This window comes from Brachyistius frenatus, unplaced genomic scaffold (genome assembly GCF_029030835.1).
Source record: "Brachyistius frenatus isolate BFR_SWC_R1_liver_20210118 unplaced genomic scaffold, ASM2903083v1 Contig_3, whole genome shotgun sequence".
NCBI lineage: Eukaryota > Metazoa > Chordata > Actinopteri > Embiotocidae > Brachyistius > Brachyistius frenatus.
The window spans coordinates 6,029,782-6,047,594 of NW_027210602.1; the positions used below are offsets into that span (position 1 = coordinate 6,029,782).

General features: G+C 39.1%; 1 protein-coding gene across 3 annotated transcripts in view; it reads left to right on the forward strand.

Annotated features, from left to right (window-relative positions):
- Positions 1-17,019, forward strand: part of galt (galactose-1-phosphate uridylyltransferase) — a 29,190-nt gene extending 12,171 nt beyond the window's left edge. For 2 of the 3 annotated variants that reach the window (XM_069704706.1, XM_069704715.1), the window contains exons 7-11: positions 889-1,011; positions 6,045-6,177; positions 7,193-7,276; positions 16,030-16,184; positions 16,586-17,019. In XM_069704706.1, the coding sequence (XP_069560807.1) occupies positions 889-1,011; positions 6,045-6,177; positions 7,193-7,276; positions 16,030-16,184; positions 16,586-16,675 (585 nt within the window). In that variant the 3' untranslated portion in view covers positions 16,676-17,019. Of the gene's footprint in view, positions 1-888; positions 1,012-6,044; positions 6,178-7,192; positions 7,277-11,373; positions 11,509-16,029; positions 16,185-16,585 lie in introns of those variants that run through there. The other variant, XM_069704722.1, reaches the window with a different exon arrangement.
- The last annotated feature ends 794 nt before the right edge of the window (positions 17,020-17,813 follow it).

Sequence of the window (17,813 nt, forward strand, 5' to 3'; positions counted from 1 at the left end):
GTATGCTATATTATACACTGTGTGTTAGCGGTTTGACGAGGTACATAATGTAAGCGAACAACCCAACAATCGTCCACAGATTATAATTCAGATATAGCTATATTCTTTCCTGAAGACCGGTTTTGAAGCGCAGTGTGAGTTTCTCTGGCTGTTGCCCTTTTGGCTTTACTTATTCGGCCTAATTTACGACTAATTTAAAATTGGGCAAAGACAGAGCTGAGGCGGGATGAATTCAGCCCGATTGCTGAAACCAGCACATCTTCTCCCTGACAGTCCAAGGTTAGAGTTTACAGTCAGTGTGATGTTTCCCACCTGGCACTTTAAGAAGTCCCTCCCTTAATTGTGCCTAATTCAAAGCTTTAATACAATATAAACTGGTGAGTTATGAATAAATTCTCCCTCCGTACAGTTGTCATGAAAGGGGAGATTAGTTATAGAGACCAAAATTTGTTCTTTATACCAGGTTGTAAACAGATTCATTTCTGCTGTGAGGTTGGGCATTTTAACATGGGGGTCGATGGGGTTTACTCGCTTTTGGAGCAAATCACAAGTGGCCATTAGAGGAACTGCAGTTTACAGTGCTTCCGCATTGCCTTAATTTATTTTTAGTCCTGGCGGTTGCTGCTGGAAAAAAAAAAAAAAAAAGTGTTTTGAAACCCAGAAATCTCTACATCTGTAAAGTATTTATTGATGGAGCCATTTTGACCGATAACCCTTTTAAATCACAAATGCAATGTGGTCATTTTGAATCAGAGCAGTGGGAGAAAGTGGTCTGGTTTAATTTTCTAAATAGACTGTAGTACAAACACACGTGCACATTATTCTAGATTTATTTTCTCATTTGCATCATCTTCCTCCATCTTCCTCCTGCTTTCTTTGACGTAATAGGTGTGGGCCAGCAACTTTCTGCCTAATGAGCCAGCTCAGTCAGACCGCTGCCAGAGAGCGTACCATCAGAAACACGGAGAGCCGCTGCTGCTGCAGTACGCCAAACAAGAGGCCGAGAAACAGGTACAGCACGCTTTTGGTAAATAATGCAAACGTTTGCCTTGCAATTTACTTTTCCTGTGAGGTGAAGTTATTGTTAGAGTCAGGGTCTATAAACACAGACTAAAACTGAAATAAATCTCTCGCTTAACATATGCAACATGAAGAAGTATAAATCTGGTCTGCCAGGCTATAGAGATCAAATATGCTAAATTGAACCATTTTACATGGCTTAAAAGGCCTGTTTGATTAAATTACGTGTTGCAATGCTTCATGACAATTAGCAATTACATGTCTGGCATTGGACACTGAGGGAACTGTGCGATACTAAACTTTGCAAGGAGTGTTTTAAAAGTGTCTCTAAATACAAGACGCAAAACCGTGACTCGCCCTCACTGCCTCTCCCTTCATCTACTCTCTACTCTTTCTCCGAGTTCACCCTTCTCTTTTGATTTCCCATCCGCATCCCCTGCCTGTCGCTCAGTCAGTGAAGCGTGTGATTGGACAGCAAATATGCTCATTAGCATAATGCTGCAGCATCCATCTTCAACCCGCGTGAAGATTATGAAAACTCTGTGTGTCTTTGTGTGTGTTTGAGTGATTCTCCAGCCGTGTGTGCGGAGCATCAGCAGCAGTAACCACTGAAGACAGCACTGAGCACATTTAGCATGTTGGCAAATGTCTTATTAGTCAGCAGACACTCGGTGGAAGCCGTGAATGAACTCTGCCAGTGGATTAAAGTCCAAAGACACACATTTTTTACCTCACTACCTCAGACTGTGGGGAAATAGCTTGCTCATGCTGTTTTATTTCTTAATATACCTAATCTCAGGTTATATTCACAGCTAAAAACCTTTCTTGAAACTTGCTCCACTTGTGTTTAGCTGCCTATAAGCCAGTCAAACGTGCTGGCAGGTTATCTTTTCCTAATGAGGCTTCCATATGTACTGTACTTGCACTTGGAGTTTAAGTGTTAATCAACAAATTGCATGTTTTTATTGAGTTGGTAGAGCAATCTGCCAATGCTTTTTTTGTGTGCTAGTATGATCCAGTGTTGTGCATGGTTTCTGTATTCCTGTATCTGCAAAATCTTTTAGCATTTCACTGGAATTATGTGCAAGAGGTACACACGTGCAAAAATGTACTGCCGTTTTCTTTCTTTATTTCATCCATATTATTTACTGTTTGTTCGGATTGCTTACTAAGAAACATGATGTTATTTTCTGCCCTTCGTTACAAAGCTTTTCAAAACTTTCTGATGAATTTAAAGGAGTTTAAGGCCAAAGTAAGACGGAGGCAGAGAAGTAAAGGGGTTGAAAAGAGGAGGAGAGAGAACAAAAGAAAAGGACAAAGAGAAGAAATAGGCAAGTTAGAACAAACTGAGACACAAAATCACACACACACACACACACACACACACACACACACACACACACACACACACACACACACACACACACACACACACACACACACACACACACACACACACACACACACACACACACACACACACACACACACACACACGTGTGCGCACCCACACAACACAGAGGTGCCGGTAAGAAAAAAAGCCACTGATTCATTCAGGGAATGAGCTGACCTGTTCTACTGGGAGTGTGTGTGTGTGTGAGTGAGATAGAGGATAGCATTAAGGTTTTCAGAAGAGCAGAGTAGACACTTGAATCTCCTCGACAGCTACTCATGGGGACTGACCTTTATAAAATCAGAGTGGAAGCAGGAGTGAGTGTGTGTGTGTGTGTGTGCAAGAATACTGTGTCCACCACTAGCGTGTGTGTGTGTGTGTGTGTGTGTCTCCTCTCTCCTTGCTCCTGTCTCTCTGACCCCAGGTTAGGACTGTAAATTGGCACACTGCAGTGTTTAGAGGAGTCTGAATTGGGCTTTGGCTCCCAGGTGACACTCTTGACTTTGAAACAAAAACTTTCTAAGCTAATTGAATAAAACTCTGGGATTTGCTGTCTGTGAGGTGTCTGTTTTAGGACGCCCCTCCCCCCCCCTTCCGCTTCCTCTCTCTGTTTTCAACTCACACCTCCATCCTCAATCTTTCCCTCTCCATCTCCGTCTTCATCCCACTCTTCCTTTATAATCCGGTTAAAAGTATAGGAGAACAGGTGCAATGGAAAACAAGTGGGGGGAGTAGTCTTAAGAAGGAAGATTAAAGCTGAAATCTGGACCAGGAAAAATGAAGTATTATTTGTTAGGTTTTGAAAAAAAAAAAAAAAAAGAAGATGAAACTAGTAAAGGCAAACCGAATAAAATGTTCATACTTAGCTGACAAAATACTTTTCCACACAATTTCCTCTTTTACATTCTTCACTTATTTTCTCCAAAATATATGTTAAAAGAGATGCAATAATCTCAGTGGTATTGCTCCAGGCACTAAATAGAATCCCATACGCACTTCATTAGGAGAAGTGAACACTTTGTAATCCTGTTAGATAACTCTGTGTTTTTCTCCACAGTTATTAAACATCACAATATCCCCTGTAGATCCATCAATTATGCACTAACGCCTTGCTCGATAAGCTTTTCGAAACTATGAGGGATTCATATTTGACTCTCTGCTTTGGCATCTGATTACTGATAATCGGGTTTGTCGGAGAGAGACTACCTGTCAGCTCTGCATTGCATAACAACTCCAGTTGTGAGGTTGGAGACATGGAGCAGGGTGAAGGCAGGACTATTCACAGTAAGTTGTTTTCTGCTTGTGTACTGGAATACCTGGAGGAAACCCAGTTTGCACATCCAAAACACAACAAGCCACATGCATGGTGCCACAAGGCTGAACACCAGAAACATGTTTCAAATGTAAATCTCTGGACTGCAGGGACGGGATCATTTACATATCGCTGTATATATATATATTTTTTAAATAATAATGGCTGTTTTCAGTTTTTTCCAGCTGCCTCTGGTCATGGTTGAGTTGGATAGAAAGTGACCAAATCTCAACAAACCAAATGTGGTGCAAAGATTATGTTTGTGCGGGACACGTTTAGCATGTGAAGGACTAAACCAGGGGTCTCCAACCAGTTGTTAAGTATGTGTGTGTTGAGTATGAATTTATTATTGTTCACACACAAGAAGCGTATTCATCTGTTTTGGTTGGAACTCGCCTATATGAATAAACGTTACAGTGTCTGAGAGCTATGTGAGTAGCTGAGGTACAGCTAACGGCTAGAGGGGGGTGCCATGTGAGCCACTAAGCCCATTACTACAACAACCACGACTTCTTCATACAGTATATGGCAAATGGAATCACACATCATATAATCCCACGTGAGGTATTTGTGAATCAGATGTTGTTGCTAGGCGTTATTGACACTCACTCAAGCGTATCGCTCAACTCTGCAGCCCCGCAGAGTGTTTTTAGCCTCTTTCGGCTCTTTGTTTTGCTTCCAGGCACATTAACCGTGTAGTTCGGTCACGCCACTCTCATGATTCCTGTTTCCAACGTTATGCAACCTGCCCAGCACCAAACAAGTTAGCAACTATCTTGTGACCGCAGAGGAGCATGTAGCAGCCAAAGACATACATATTTTTCTCAGGGTTTGGTGAAGACCAAATCAGAGCTAAAAGGTAAAGGACTATTTGAAATGCATTTGTTACGAATGTTAGTGTTGCTCTCATTCTGCTGCCTGTCTTAACAGCCTGTTGTTTAGCTTTACCCCATAATCATTTTACGAGGTGATACTTTGTCAGAGCTTTGTTTTTCAGCTTGTTATGGATTTCTTCTTCCCCCAAGTGGCCTTGAAAAAACTGCAAAAATCAATCATTGATCCTATCACAAAATGTTGTTTATGCTCTGAGGCCTTTACAGGCCAGCATTTCCATTTTTGCTTGTGATCAGACAAAGCAGTGTGTTAACACGCAGTAACTGGCAGCACAATGCAAAGAAAAACAACAAACAGACTCCATGTGGTCGTTGAGGATTAGTATGGAGCTGGCTTGCATCAGATTCCTGCAGCTATTCAGCTCGCACACATACAATGAGCTAATCTATTTCTGATGGTTTGTAATAGCAAGGTCAGGGCATGTTTGTGTGCACTCATCAGCTTGTTAAATCTCAGCTTTAGACACTTTCTGCATTTAAACACTATGATAATTTGGCTTCTTGCTGCAAACAGCCAATCTTGACTGACCTGTTTTATTATCATTCTGAACTCACTTTATTATGAAATGAGAGGGTGCTCAGTCAACCTACTCTTTGTCTTTTTTTTTTTTTTTTTACCTCAGTATTCCTTTTTGTATTTCTGTTGTTCTGGTCTGAATGCATGTTATAAGTGAGCCAAAGTGGTCCGATCAAGTTTGTGTCTATATATATATTTGTATATGTGTGTTAATTCTGATGTAATGTGCGTACATTTTTGTGAGGTTCAGTCATTCTTTTGCCATTTTAAAATTAACGTTGAGCTACAAAACTGTTGAGGATTACACAGTTATTAACTGCAACAAACTAATTTGCCCATATGTGTTGGATTGCGTTGTCTGAAGTTAAAATAGCAGTTTACCTAAAAATAATCTATGAATGACTGACTATTAAGCTTTACTTTACCATTGTTTTTCTTCTGAGTGATATTGTGCTCAGAAGAACTACAGATTTATTTTAAATTGTATCAGCATGCAACAATTTTTTTCTACAGTTTAAATATATTGGTTACTGGGCATTAGTCTTGTGGGAAATGGTGTTAATTGTTTTAAAACCATTGAAAAATCTGAACAACAATGACAAATGAGACTAATGGCATGAAATGCACACAATACTCCTGAGGAAGGTAAACGTACAACATATGTGCATACAAAGTTGTCTGATTGGTGTCACATTGGATTTGAAGTCATCTGCATTTGTACAAATATTAATTTGATTTGGAATTAAGCTTTCCTACTCTGGCACCTGGAGGGTTTTGTTTCACTTTAGCTTTGGTTGATTGTCTTTTCTGGGAAAAAAAAAAAAACTTTATAAAAATGTTAAAATATATTTCACATGATATTGCTTTCATGCACAGTCTAAAACCATTTTAATGCGTGTCCCCTCTTAGGAGCGAGTGGTGGTGGAGAGTTCGGATTGGCTGGCGGTGGTTCCGTATTGGGCAACGTGGCCATATCAGACGCTGCTGTTACCACGGCGACATGTCCTCAGAGTCAATGACCTGACAAGCGAGGAGAGGGAAGGTGAGTGTGTGTTTGCGTGTAAAGATGCTGACAGACTGAGTGACTCAGAGAGCGATAAGGCAATTTAGAGCAGCTTAAGGTGACTCTGCGACTCATTAAAGGCCTGCTGGTTTGATTCCTGATCGGGAACTTCCATGCTCATTCACAGCACATTCAAGCTTCCCAGAAGAGGAAACATAAAATATGAAACACTTTTGCACACTTTGAGTTCATAAAGTGGTGTCATTGTGTTGCAATATATAACTTTTGGAAACATAATACAATTACTTACAGTTAAACTCAAATACAATTAAACATAAATGCCTTTGATTAGATATGTTGGAGATTTTTTTCAGCCCTCCTTTTCTGTGCCACAATATGTGGCAGTTTTAATTAAAAAGCAAATGTAATTTTTTCCATAGTTAACATAATTCCAAATACAGGATGTACATTAAGGTTTAAGGTGGTTGGCATGTATTGTTCTCCCTGTCAAGCCTCCAAAGATTGTAAAGATTACAGTATATATTGATTAATGATAAAATTACCCAACATATTCCCAGATGTATAACCCTTATTTGTTTGGGTTTGTGCTGTAAAATATTTCAGATGTTGAATAAAGTTTTAATGAAGAATTTTTTTTTTTTAAATATTTTAAAAGCTTATACTAATGATGAATTGATTATTAACTGTCAAGTTTGAATCCCTACTCTGATGCTTTCTGTCTGTCCAGTGTTTTTGTGTAAAAAAGAAACGCGTTTGTGTGTTTATTTAACTTTTTGTCTCTGCTCTGTCTGACTTCTATATTTAATATCCCCCCAAGATTAATGAAAGTTTGATCTTCTTTCAGTTTACAGAGTCAGGTCTTAGTTTGAACTTTTTTGTTCACTCTTACTGCACATCGCCTCTCTTCAGCTACCCGTCCTCATGTCATTCATTATGAACAATACTCAAGAGCAAATGTCTTCTTCTTTCTCCCTCTAATCCACACTCCTGCTGTTTTCTCATGTTTATCTCTGTCTGTCTTGCTGTTTATCAGATCTGGCTGCCATTATGAAGCGACTGCTGACCAAGTATGACAATCTGTTTGAAGTGTCTTTTCCCTACTCCATGGGCTGGCACGGTAAGAAAAAAAAAAGTGGGGGAATGGGGAGGGCTTAAAAAGAAAAAATGTTTTTTTGTAGAGTGCTAGAAGCAGTGAGGGACAGATGGCAGAAAAGATAAAAGATCATTTTTTTTACATAAATTGCATTGATTAGTGAAATGGAGGAGTGTACAGCGATAACCTGGGTGCGGTTCAGACATCAAGTCAGCTGTCTGTTAATTCACTTAGTCTATGTGAAGTATACAGCACAAACTCAGGCGTCTGAGGGCAGTGTTTTTCTGTAACTGTGATCTAAAAAAAAAAAAATCTGTCCTCAAGTTCGTGATGTCGAGTCTTTTCACCTTTTCCCAGTCAGGATTCTTCTTGTTCTACACCAAACTAAAGAGGACAGAGAAATGATATGGAGGGAAGAGGTGCATTACAATTCGGTCACACCTTGGTTAAGTTTTTCTGACAGTCCCACACCTCAGGTTGTTAATACACTAAATCCCTTCCATTTCCACTTTTACACATGCCTTGTAATCCTGCATTTATTCTGTCTTTTTTTTTTTTTTTTTTTTACTATACAACCATCAGATAAGATGCCTCCTCTCACCTTCCTCTTTACACCCTTTGCACTGCTGTCTCTCTCTTTTCAATTTCCTCTTCCTTTGTTGTTTCCTTCCTTTGTCTTCTTTCTATCCTTCCTTCTCTTTCTTACTAAAGCCAACTTTCACTCTGTGATGTGTATTCATTTCACATCCAGAGAGCTAATCTTCACATCCTCCACCAATCTCCTTGTGTGTTTTCTTTCTACTATAATTTTGCTAAATCACCTATCGTACACCAACCCAAAAATTACAAAGAGTATGAAAATGAATTAGCTTGTCCAACGTTATGGGATAAATATATGTGAGTTAAGGTGCAGCGCGCACTTTCTGCAGGTTACTTAACTCGTGGCATTTCAATCATCCCTGCTGTAATAAATTAAATGAGAAAACCTCAGCTTTGATGTCGCCCACTTACTTACTCTACCTCTTTTCTGGTCTATCTTCATGTAAAGCAGGAGTTCTCACAGTTAGCACTCATTCGTTGTGTAATGTCAGGCTTTTACTGCTGATAAAGTAGCATGTAGACACAGAAACTGCACAACGGTCTGTTGCGTATCTGAATGATAAAGCGGTCAAGCAGTTTTGGAAAGCTACACTGACTGAATGGGTGTCATTAACTTTATATTATATATTGTTTTAACATTAAAATAAGCCTCTATTTAAACACATGGTTGCAAGTAGTCGTAAACCCGTATTCATTGTTTTTTGGCCAGCACAAACAAGCTGTAAATAAAGTTGTATGGTGAAAAGTTGTAATTGGCATGAAGTGACATGTAAACGCTGAGCAAAGGTGTAGCAACCTATAGCATTAGAATTCATGCATTTGTTTAACTGTTATTCCATACACAACTAATTATTTTTGTGTGTGTTTGCTATCAGTTTCCTTTATCTCCCATTACTCATTTCCCTTAAGAGGAAATTTAAGACAGTCATGGGACAGTTCGTAGGTTAATAAATAAATATATAAATTAAAAAGATATAGGGAAATGTTATCTTTTGCATTCCCTCACAATATATCTTTTTTTTACTCCACAATATATTTTGTGTCCCCTTGTAATATATTTGCGTTTTCTCGCAATATTTTGTGTTTCCTCACAATATGTTTTGTGTTTCCTCACAATATGTTTTGCATTCTCCTGCAATCAGTTTCTTCTTTTATTTTTTCTGAGTCGCAAAACATATTGCAAGGGAACGCAAAATAAAAGCAGCGCTAAAAAAACACTCCGCGCAACATGGGCTGAATTACTTTTTCATTTTAAGAAAACATGAACTGTGATTCGCATCTCAAATATCCATCTAAAATAAATATGCTATGAAGAAGCAGCTTGCACAAACGCATTCGGCTGCAAGCTTTGGACAGAAAGGTGTTTGCTTTCAATATATCTCTTTTTCTACTAAGTTATTGTAATGCTCAGTGGAGGTATTGGCTGATATTATGTCTGCACTGATGCAGTGACGGGAACATACTGTGGTTGAGGTCAGAGGAACGCCGTCCATCAGGTTTAAACTGGAACAGAGGTTACCAGAGTGCAGTGACGCGATGAGGTGATGAATGACAGGAAGGAGAGCGGTGTCACCATGACTGAGTGGTCAGAGCGATCCTTGTTTAAGCTAAAGGTTGCAGGTTCAATCCCTGCAGCCGCTGTGTCTTGAGTGGTTTTTAGTGAAAGGAAATTTCACTGCTCACTAACCATATAGCCATGATATTTTTTTACAGACATGTCCTTGTCCCTGATGGATTAAGATCATTTTGGTGATCATTTAACACCATCGTAGGCTCCAATACCTGAAAAAACTACCACATGCCCATCAGCTGCAGCTTTGTGTTTAGTTCAAATGTAGCATATGTTAGCATGTTAATACACTAAATTAACTAAACATAGTAATTGTACCTGCCATACATTATGTTAGCATTGTCTTTGTGAGCAGATTAGTATGCTAAAGGGAGCATTTAGTTCAGAGCACAGTGTCCTTAAGCACACCCACAGTTTTTTTTCTTCTACTATCGTGTCTGCTGTATTTTCCATTTCTAAGGTACAAATCAGGTACCTGAAGTCTGAGTAATAATAAATAATCACAAGGTTGAATTTATTCTTCTTTAATTCAGTCCACAGCTTCATGGTCAAGAAGTACAATTTTATGTTTTAAGAGAGTCCATTTTTTGAGGCATTATTATCATCTCAGATCAGTTTCTGAAAATGAAGCTTCATATATATTTTTTTTAAAGACCTACCTGGGTTGATGTGCTGCTGTCAATCTTTTCCTGTTTTTTTTCTTTTTCTTTTTCAGGGCAGGAAGCGCACATGAAAGATATAAAGTTTATAAAAAAAAGAGAGATGATTTATTTCCACCTAAACTCTAGTGGGGCGAAAAGGACAGAAGGCAGGAGAGGACACTTTTTATTTTATCCGATATCAAATCTTTGAAGCAAATCTAAAGTCTAAAGCCACCTGTGGCGAAAGCTCCTGCTGATCCTGTGTCAAGTTGTGGCTTTAGTCTTCTATTCTGGTTTGTTTAGAGACTAAAATTTACAGGTCACAAACAAGTGTTGAAGATCAGTAGGGAGTGGAGAGGTGCACCTGTTTTATGTGGTAAACAGAATGATTATTTTTTTCTTTTTTTTTGAGTTAAGACATCTGCCACAGGGATATCGCACTGCAAATGGCCCATGTCCAAAAAAAAAAATTGTCATTAAAGTTGACTTTATTACAGAAAATAGATCTTACGTTACCACATCACATTACAATTATGTAAACATTTGTTGTTAATCCTTAAATATTTTAGAAATAAAATTAGCCTGTTCTTGGCCACAAAGGATGATGTGATGTGACATGCGATAAAGCATAACGATAAAGTTGGCTTGACACAGTCGGATTCTGACTCCTCACTCCGTGATTTTAGCAAGCAGAATGAATGGAATTTGGAAATGGCTACAAGGTCCAAAAAAAACATTAAAGAGGGAAATGATAACAGTGGATCTGGCAGGTCAGATGAACCTTTCAGGGCTGACTGCCTTCGAGCTAGCTTGGTGTTTCCAGACTGACTGCGTGAATACGTTGGTCTGGGCGACACTCCGTAGGAAATCGTTTCCAGTCGTTGCATTCTACTGGCCGTAGATCTCGGGTTAATTTTAAAACTGACGGAGCAGCTTTAACCAATCAGTATGTACCGAAACTCTACCGTTGCTACTACATTTGGAAAAAAAAACTCTTTGACTTCAACGTCATCACCGACACTGGTCGCTGACTCTGGTCTGACCTTCAGAGTGGCTGAGCGAACGTTAACGCGAACAGGTTAGCGGTCAGCAGTAGTCTGGTGTAGCCAGGTTACCTTTGAGCTGCCGACTGAAAATATATTGCCATGTAAGCTGCCTTAGTCTGGGGAAGGGACAGTCATTTTGAGAGAGAGAGAGAGAGAGAGAGAGAGAGCTGTAAAACCCCATGATAACACCTACACATTAAATTACTTGTGAAATATTACAGTTTGGTTCATTAGCACCCTTCTGTTTCTTGTTATTCAAAACAGAGGAAAGAGTGACGAGACTGTCGAGAGAGCCAGAAATGCAGGGCAGAATTAAAGAAGATAGACAAAGACCAAGAAAGCAGTAAAGTAAATATTGACTTTGGTATCAAACGTTACAGTACAGTACAAATTAGCAAATGTACCGCATAAAATTACTATTTGTTTATAGTCATGTGAAAAATGTTGTGCACCTCATGGAAATGTGTTAAAAAAAAGTCAAATATTACAACATTCAATACAATTAAATATGCTTCTTTGTTAAACATATTTATTTTTTCTTCAAAAATAAAAAGGTTACAGGCAAGGGAATCTGCTGTTGCACATTATGTGGGAGGAAAGTGCACAACGCACAAGGTTGACTCCCCTTACTATGGTCTTGTTTTCATGTAAACCAGGGATGAGAGATGACTCACAACTACTGTATATGATGATGGGAATAATTCGAAGATGTTTCACAGCCAACTTCAATGATGGCCAATCAAATCAGCTCATCTAATTCCCTTTAAGACCCCTGGGACAAAGCGAATTGTCAGTTTCTTATGAATGAAAAAGGATCAAACCGATACTGCCATCAAAACTTTATGCAGAAAGAAACTGACATACTTGTGTGGAGCTCCAGGCTATAATCACAGAGTTTATGGTATTACGAGCCCGCCTACATGGGCTGATCATGTTAAATTGAATTTGGAAGAGGTCAATTAATATTATAAATAACTTTTCTCCTAGTATTGTGAGAACCGCCGCCCAGTGTAGGAAGCAGTTCAATGATATACGCCAAAAACCTGTCTTATATATGCCAAACAGTGGCATTAATTAAATGTCAAAGTGAACAAAGAACACTCATCCAATATAGTGAAATCTGGTGCTGAACGATGTTGAGGAGTGATCATAAGTAAATTACGCATTTAAAGCTCCTGACTCGATTCATTTATTAACAACACTTATAAGGAGCAAAGCGCTCCACCTATGAAGTGGTGTTAATAAATGTACTGCACCATGGTCTGAGTGTGCCTTATTTATTTTGCAATCATTAATTAAATTACCTTAGTCGCTGTGTGTAAATTGCTCTGAGCATTTTGTGCGTTTTACAGTCTGTGGTCTCGCAGGGCTGGCTAGATGAAGAAAATCTAGCCGGGAAAAAAGCCACTTACGCCACATAAAATTACCAACGCACCTACATTTGTGCTGCAATTTCACAGTGCCGTCACGGAAAACTGTTGCCATGGTAAGGTGTACGTGGTCTGCAACAATGTTTAGGTTGGTGGCACGTGTCTAAATAACATCCACATGGATTAGGACCCAGGCTTCACCATTGGTTGGTTACTACCAATGCATACCAGAAACAACCCACAAGACCAGCTGTTTTGGAGATACCCTTAATTTAGTCAGCCAGCCATTACAATTTGGTTCTGATCAAAGTCAGTCACTTCATGACGCTTGTCCATTTATGCTGCTTCCAAAACATCAACTTTGACGACTGACTATTCGCTTGCTGCCGAACATATTCGACCTCTTGACAGGTGCCATAGTAAGGAGATAATTAATGTCACCCACTCTACCTGTCAGTAGTTTGAATGTTGTGGCAGATCAGTGTGTATACAGCTTCTTTTTTTTTTTAATTGCTAGAATAAATTTGAACCCCCAAAATCATGGTGTTATTTTAATCTTATCAAAGGGGATTAAGGAGAGCGAGACTGCTGAGGTAATAATGGACGTGTTGTAGCGTGTTAACACATTCTGTAGACATACTGCACACCCGGACCACCTAATTTTGGAAAGCCCATTCTTCTCCATGAACACGAACACACACGTATGGCTCACATAATGAGTTCTCCCATCTGCTTTATTTGAGCTCATTTGGAAGCAGCCAGCTTTTATTTAGGGCTAGACTTATTAGTGGCAGAGTGCAGAGAGAGAGAGAGAGAGAGAAGTGGCCTGATGCTGTTTGAGTCACCTGGGAAATCATGGATTAGATTAGTCTACCTGTTTATTCCTTCAGGTAGAAAAGGCACAACACATCACAGACAATATTAACGGGCTGGATGAAGGACGAGGACACGGAGACATCTAGGACTCCATATTATAGCATGAATTGAAATACATAAAATCTCTTGCATCATCCTGCATATAAGGTGGTAGTAGAAAATCAGTCAGATATGATTAGCAGTCCTTTATCCAGGGATATCTGTAACTTTATGTTAATTCTGAAATGATGCCTGCAGTTACACACTCACACACATGCAGCACCACAAACACACCAGAGACTATATTTAAAACAGGGTAATTGTCCACTAATAGGAGCATCCGTCTCTATTCATTCTTTATCTGGCCACTTCAGGCTTTTCTTTTTTCCTCCCTTTTCTATTGCCGTCCATTAGTTTCCTTTCTGTCACTCTCCTGTCATCTCTATCCGTGTCTTATCAGCCACCATTGTCAGGAAACGGACTCAAAAGGAGAAGCTTTTCTTGTGAATACAATGTCTCCAGGGATTTTTTTTTTTTTTTAACTTCTTTTTGTGTTTTTTGAAGATATATATTCCACTGCTGTCTCTACTTCCCTGATTACCTCATTACCTTCTATTAAGACAACACAAGCAGTGCAGAAGCTATACATGTTACACAGAGATCAGTGAATAGGTATATAATTACCAAATAACGTACATTTTCATGCAGTTTTCTGTAACTTTGGTCAAGTAACATTTGAAAACGATGACAAATTATAGACAGGGGGAAAAAAAAAATGATGAATGCAGATGCTTATGACCATGAAAAGGACTGCATTTTCAGAGTTACCTGATCTCAATCCAGATAAACAGCGACAGAAGGCACATTTGTTCTCACTTTTGCATCAGATGGCATCTCCTCACAAAAGTATGTTGTCATAGAAAAAGCTCTATTCTTTTGTTGTTGTTGTTGTTGTTGTTGGTTACACTCGTAAGATTCTGGCTTTATTGCCCACAAAATCAGCACATGGCTGCTTCTTTAATTTACCTTGTTAGCTAACTGACAGCGGGGTGTCTGATCCACAGCTTGAAGGACTTAAAGAGCAGAGGGCCTTGTTCATGCCGGGTGGAAGGCAGCGAGATAAATTAGCTTGTTGTGTTCTGGCTATGCATATTCGTAATTACCCGTTAGTGTTTGATTGCGTTATCATTCACTCTGTGTCTGTGTTTTCACATGTGTTTACTTGTCCCCCTGTTTCACAGAGGCAATGAGAAAATAAATATTCTATGTATGTAGACTGTATTGCTACCTTTTTAACAGACAGTATTGTGACGCAATTTTATACTTTGTGGGTCTTAGCATTAAACACAGCAATGATATACAGAGCTGATATACAAATATACTGTATTCTACCATGCATACATGACTCTTACAACAAGCCTTTCATTTATTATTATAATCAGGTTACCATGTATTTACATGAAGTGTTTACTCCATGTCCACTTCACATAGGCATCCTTTGTTAGATTTAGCTGCTTATCACTATAACATCACTGTGGTCAGAATCTGACTGAAAACATCAAACATAAATGTGATACAACACAATAACAATGTAAAGACTAAGCTCATTACGTCACTATAAACTTCATCTCATCTCTAAAAAACAACCTATTGTGATGTGTTGTGTGGTTTGTTAGTGGACGTATTAAAGGGGTATTTCGGCCGTTGCAATCTTGTTGTTGTTTTTTTTAGCCAGAAGTGACCATATTTAGGTGAGCCAGGTAGGAGCGATGTGCCTGACTGCACCCAAGGCATTTCAACCAAACTAGACACGGCCCAAACATACCTCTCTTTGAGGCCTGATATCTAATTAATTATGGAGTTATTTTCAGAAGGAAAACCAAAACAGTCATCAGAAGGAGTGAATCTAGCTGATGAAACCATAATGACTTGTGTAAAAAAAAAATGACTGCCTTTGTATTTCATGCAAGAAGTTGAATTGCAGTCAGAGGCTTTTTGGAGCCAGCCCCTTGTGGCCCTCAGGTGTATTGCACTTTAAGGCACTTCTGCATTGGTTTCATGTTTTAGACCAGGAGGACACATCCATTTTCATATACAGTCTATGTTAAAAACTAAAATTAAGATTTAACATTTTAGCTCTGTTGTCATGGTTTTCAACTGTTGACTGAGTGTAAACTGGCTAATTGCGAAAGAATCCAGCCGAAGACGTCGTCTCTCAACGCCAGCTCCATTCTCACATCTCAAGCTGCTAATCAGACTAAACAATGTCTGGCACATAAAAGGGGAAATATTAGCTTGGATATCAACAGGCTACACTGGAATGCCCAAAATATTGTCCGTTTCCTCCGAATGCTAAATCATCATCAGACTGATGGGTTCACAGATGGCTCTTAACTGCTGGCATTGACAATTGCCAATTTCATTCTTCAGATTTGATCCTCACACAAAACACAGGGTTGTTCACGACCTCGCAAGCTGTCAATCTCAAATAATTAAATATGTATAATAATATGACATGATGACAGAGCAGCTCTGTTCACTTTAGAGGTGGAGAAATGTGGTTGAGACTGTAACAACCTTAACCCATCTGTACAGTCTCTGACAGTCAGAAATCAGTGTGCACAAAGCCTCTGACTGACTGGAGGTTGGTTCTGTCTCCGGTCTGAAGTCCCCCATTCCTTCTTTTCTCTCTCAGGAGCCCCAACTGGCCCCCATTTAAAAGAAGACAACTCCCACTGGCAGCTACATGCTCACTACTACCCGCCTCTGCTGCGCTCAGCTACAGTGAAGAAGTTTATGGTGGGGTATGAGATGCTCGCCCAGGAGCAAAGGGACCTCACCCCTGAACAGGTAATGCATTAATACACATGCATTTATACAGTACTGGGGCTGGTGTGTATGTGCTGCAATATACAACACATACAATGATATGGACACCTATTTTTCACAAATGTTTTCCATTCTATCCTCTTTGTTCAGCCTGTTGAGATTACATTTAAATATAATCGACAGCTTTTTACAGTAAGTGACTCAAGTGTAAATGCACCCTCATAAATTGAAAAAAAAAAGCAATTCATGGAGTCAAAGTTGGGAAGTGAGTGTCTTAACAGAGTTCATCAAAAGGTCCATCAACAAAAAAATGAAGTTTTTACAGCAAACTAACTATAATGTGCAGCCTGGTCTGTAGTGAATTCCCTGTCTGTTCCTTTAAAATGGCATTTCAGCTCATTATTGCTGTGTTCTTGTCTTAGGCTGCTGAGAAGCTGAGAAACCTGCCAGAGGAGCACTATAAGACCAAAGAGAGCCAAGAAAAAGGAGGAGAAAAGGCAAGCCTAAAGTGAAATAATGCTGTTTGATGGATGGAAGAGTATTATTTAAAACACAGTTTACTTTTTGGAAACCAAATGTGACTTTCTTTGTGTTTTACAAGTCTAAGTTTAAGTGCCTTTACTGACACAGGGTTAAGAGATGTCCCCATCAGTGCCATACACAGTATATATTTTTAATACATTTATGTGTCCTCAAAGCTGGTACTGGGCTCTTTACTGTAATTGTGGACATCAAACAAAATGTGGTATGAAGCCCCTACTCCACGTTTTAAAGGAAATAATGAGAGAACATTATTCTGTTCTTACTTACTGTCCCTTCTGTTGAATTTAAATAAACGGTGTTTGTTGTTTGGTTATATTGGAAAACTTTCAACCACAAAATATTTTCTTCCAACAACATAATGCTTTCTTTTGTGACTCAAATGAAAGTCTTTGTTTCTTGAAAATGTTTCTCTCTGCCAAGGAGGTTATGTTTTCGATGCAGCTTGTTTGTCTGTTTGTTTGTTTGTCAGCAGGATTACAGAACAAAAATACTGGTTGGATTTTCGTGAAACGTGGTACAAGGGTGCAGCATGGGCCAAGGAAGAACTCATTAAATTTAGGAGTGGATCCAAGACACGGGTCAGTTCCATGATCACAGTCCCTATCCACAGTGGGCAAATCCCAGTAATCCTCTGCTCAAACTTTTTCAAACAAAAAAAACACTTTTGGAAATAGAAACATACATATCTGTTGTGGTTGTAGATTTGAATATCATAGAAGAGGGGACTATTGGCCTTGGCAGAGGTTTTCATACCCTTCTAGTTTTATATCAAATATTCTTGAATGAATGAACAGTTTGACAGCTTTCAGCCTTAAAGGTATAAGACCGTGGAAAAGTTAATTTTACATAAAATTAAAAAAAACCTATATGTCTCCTGTTTACACCCAGAGTCAGTATTAATTGAGCAATATTACACGAGAGGGTGTGCTTTAACGTGATTATTGGCACCACAGTGATGCGGTCAGGATCACGTAAGCATCACTGAAGTGCCAATAATCATGTTAAAGCACACCTTCGAGTGTAATATTGCGATTATACAACAAGCAATCATCTACATAAAATATGTAATCCAAATGTATTCATGTCGTGGGGCAATTCGCTCTCAAA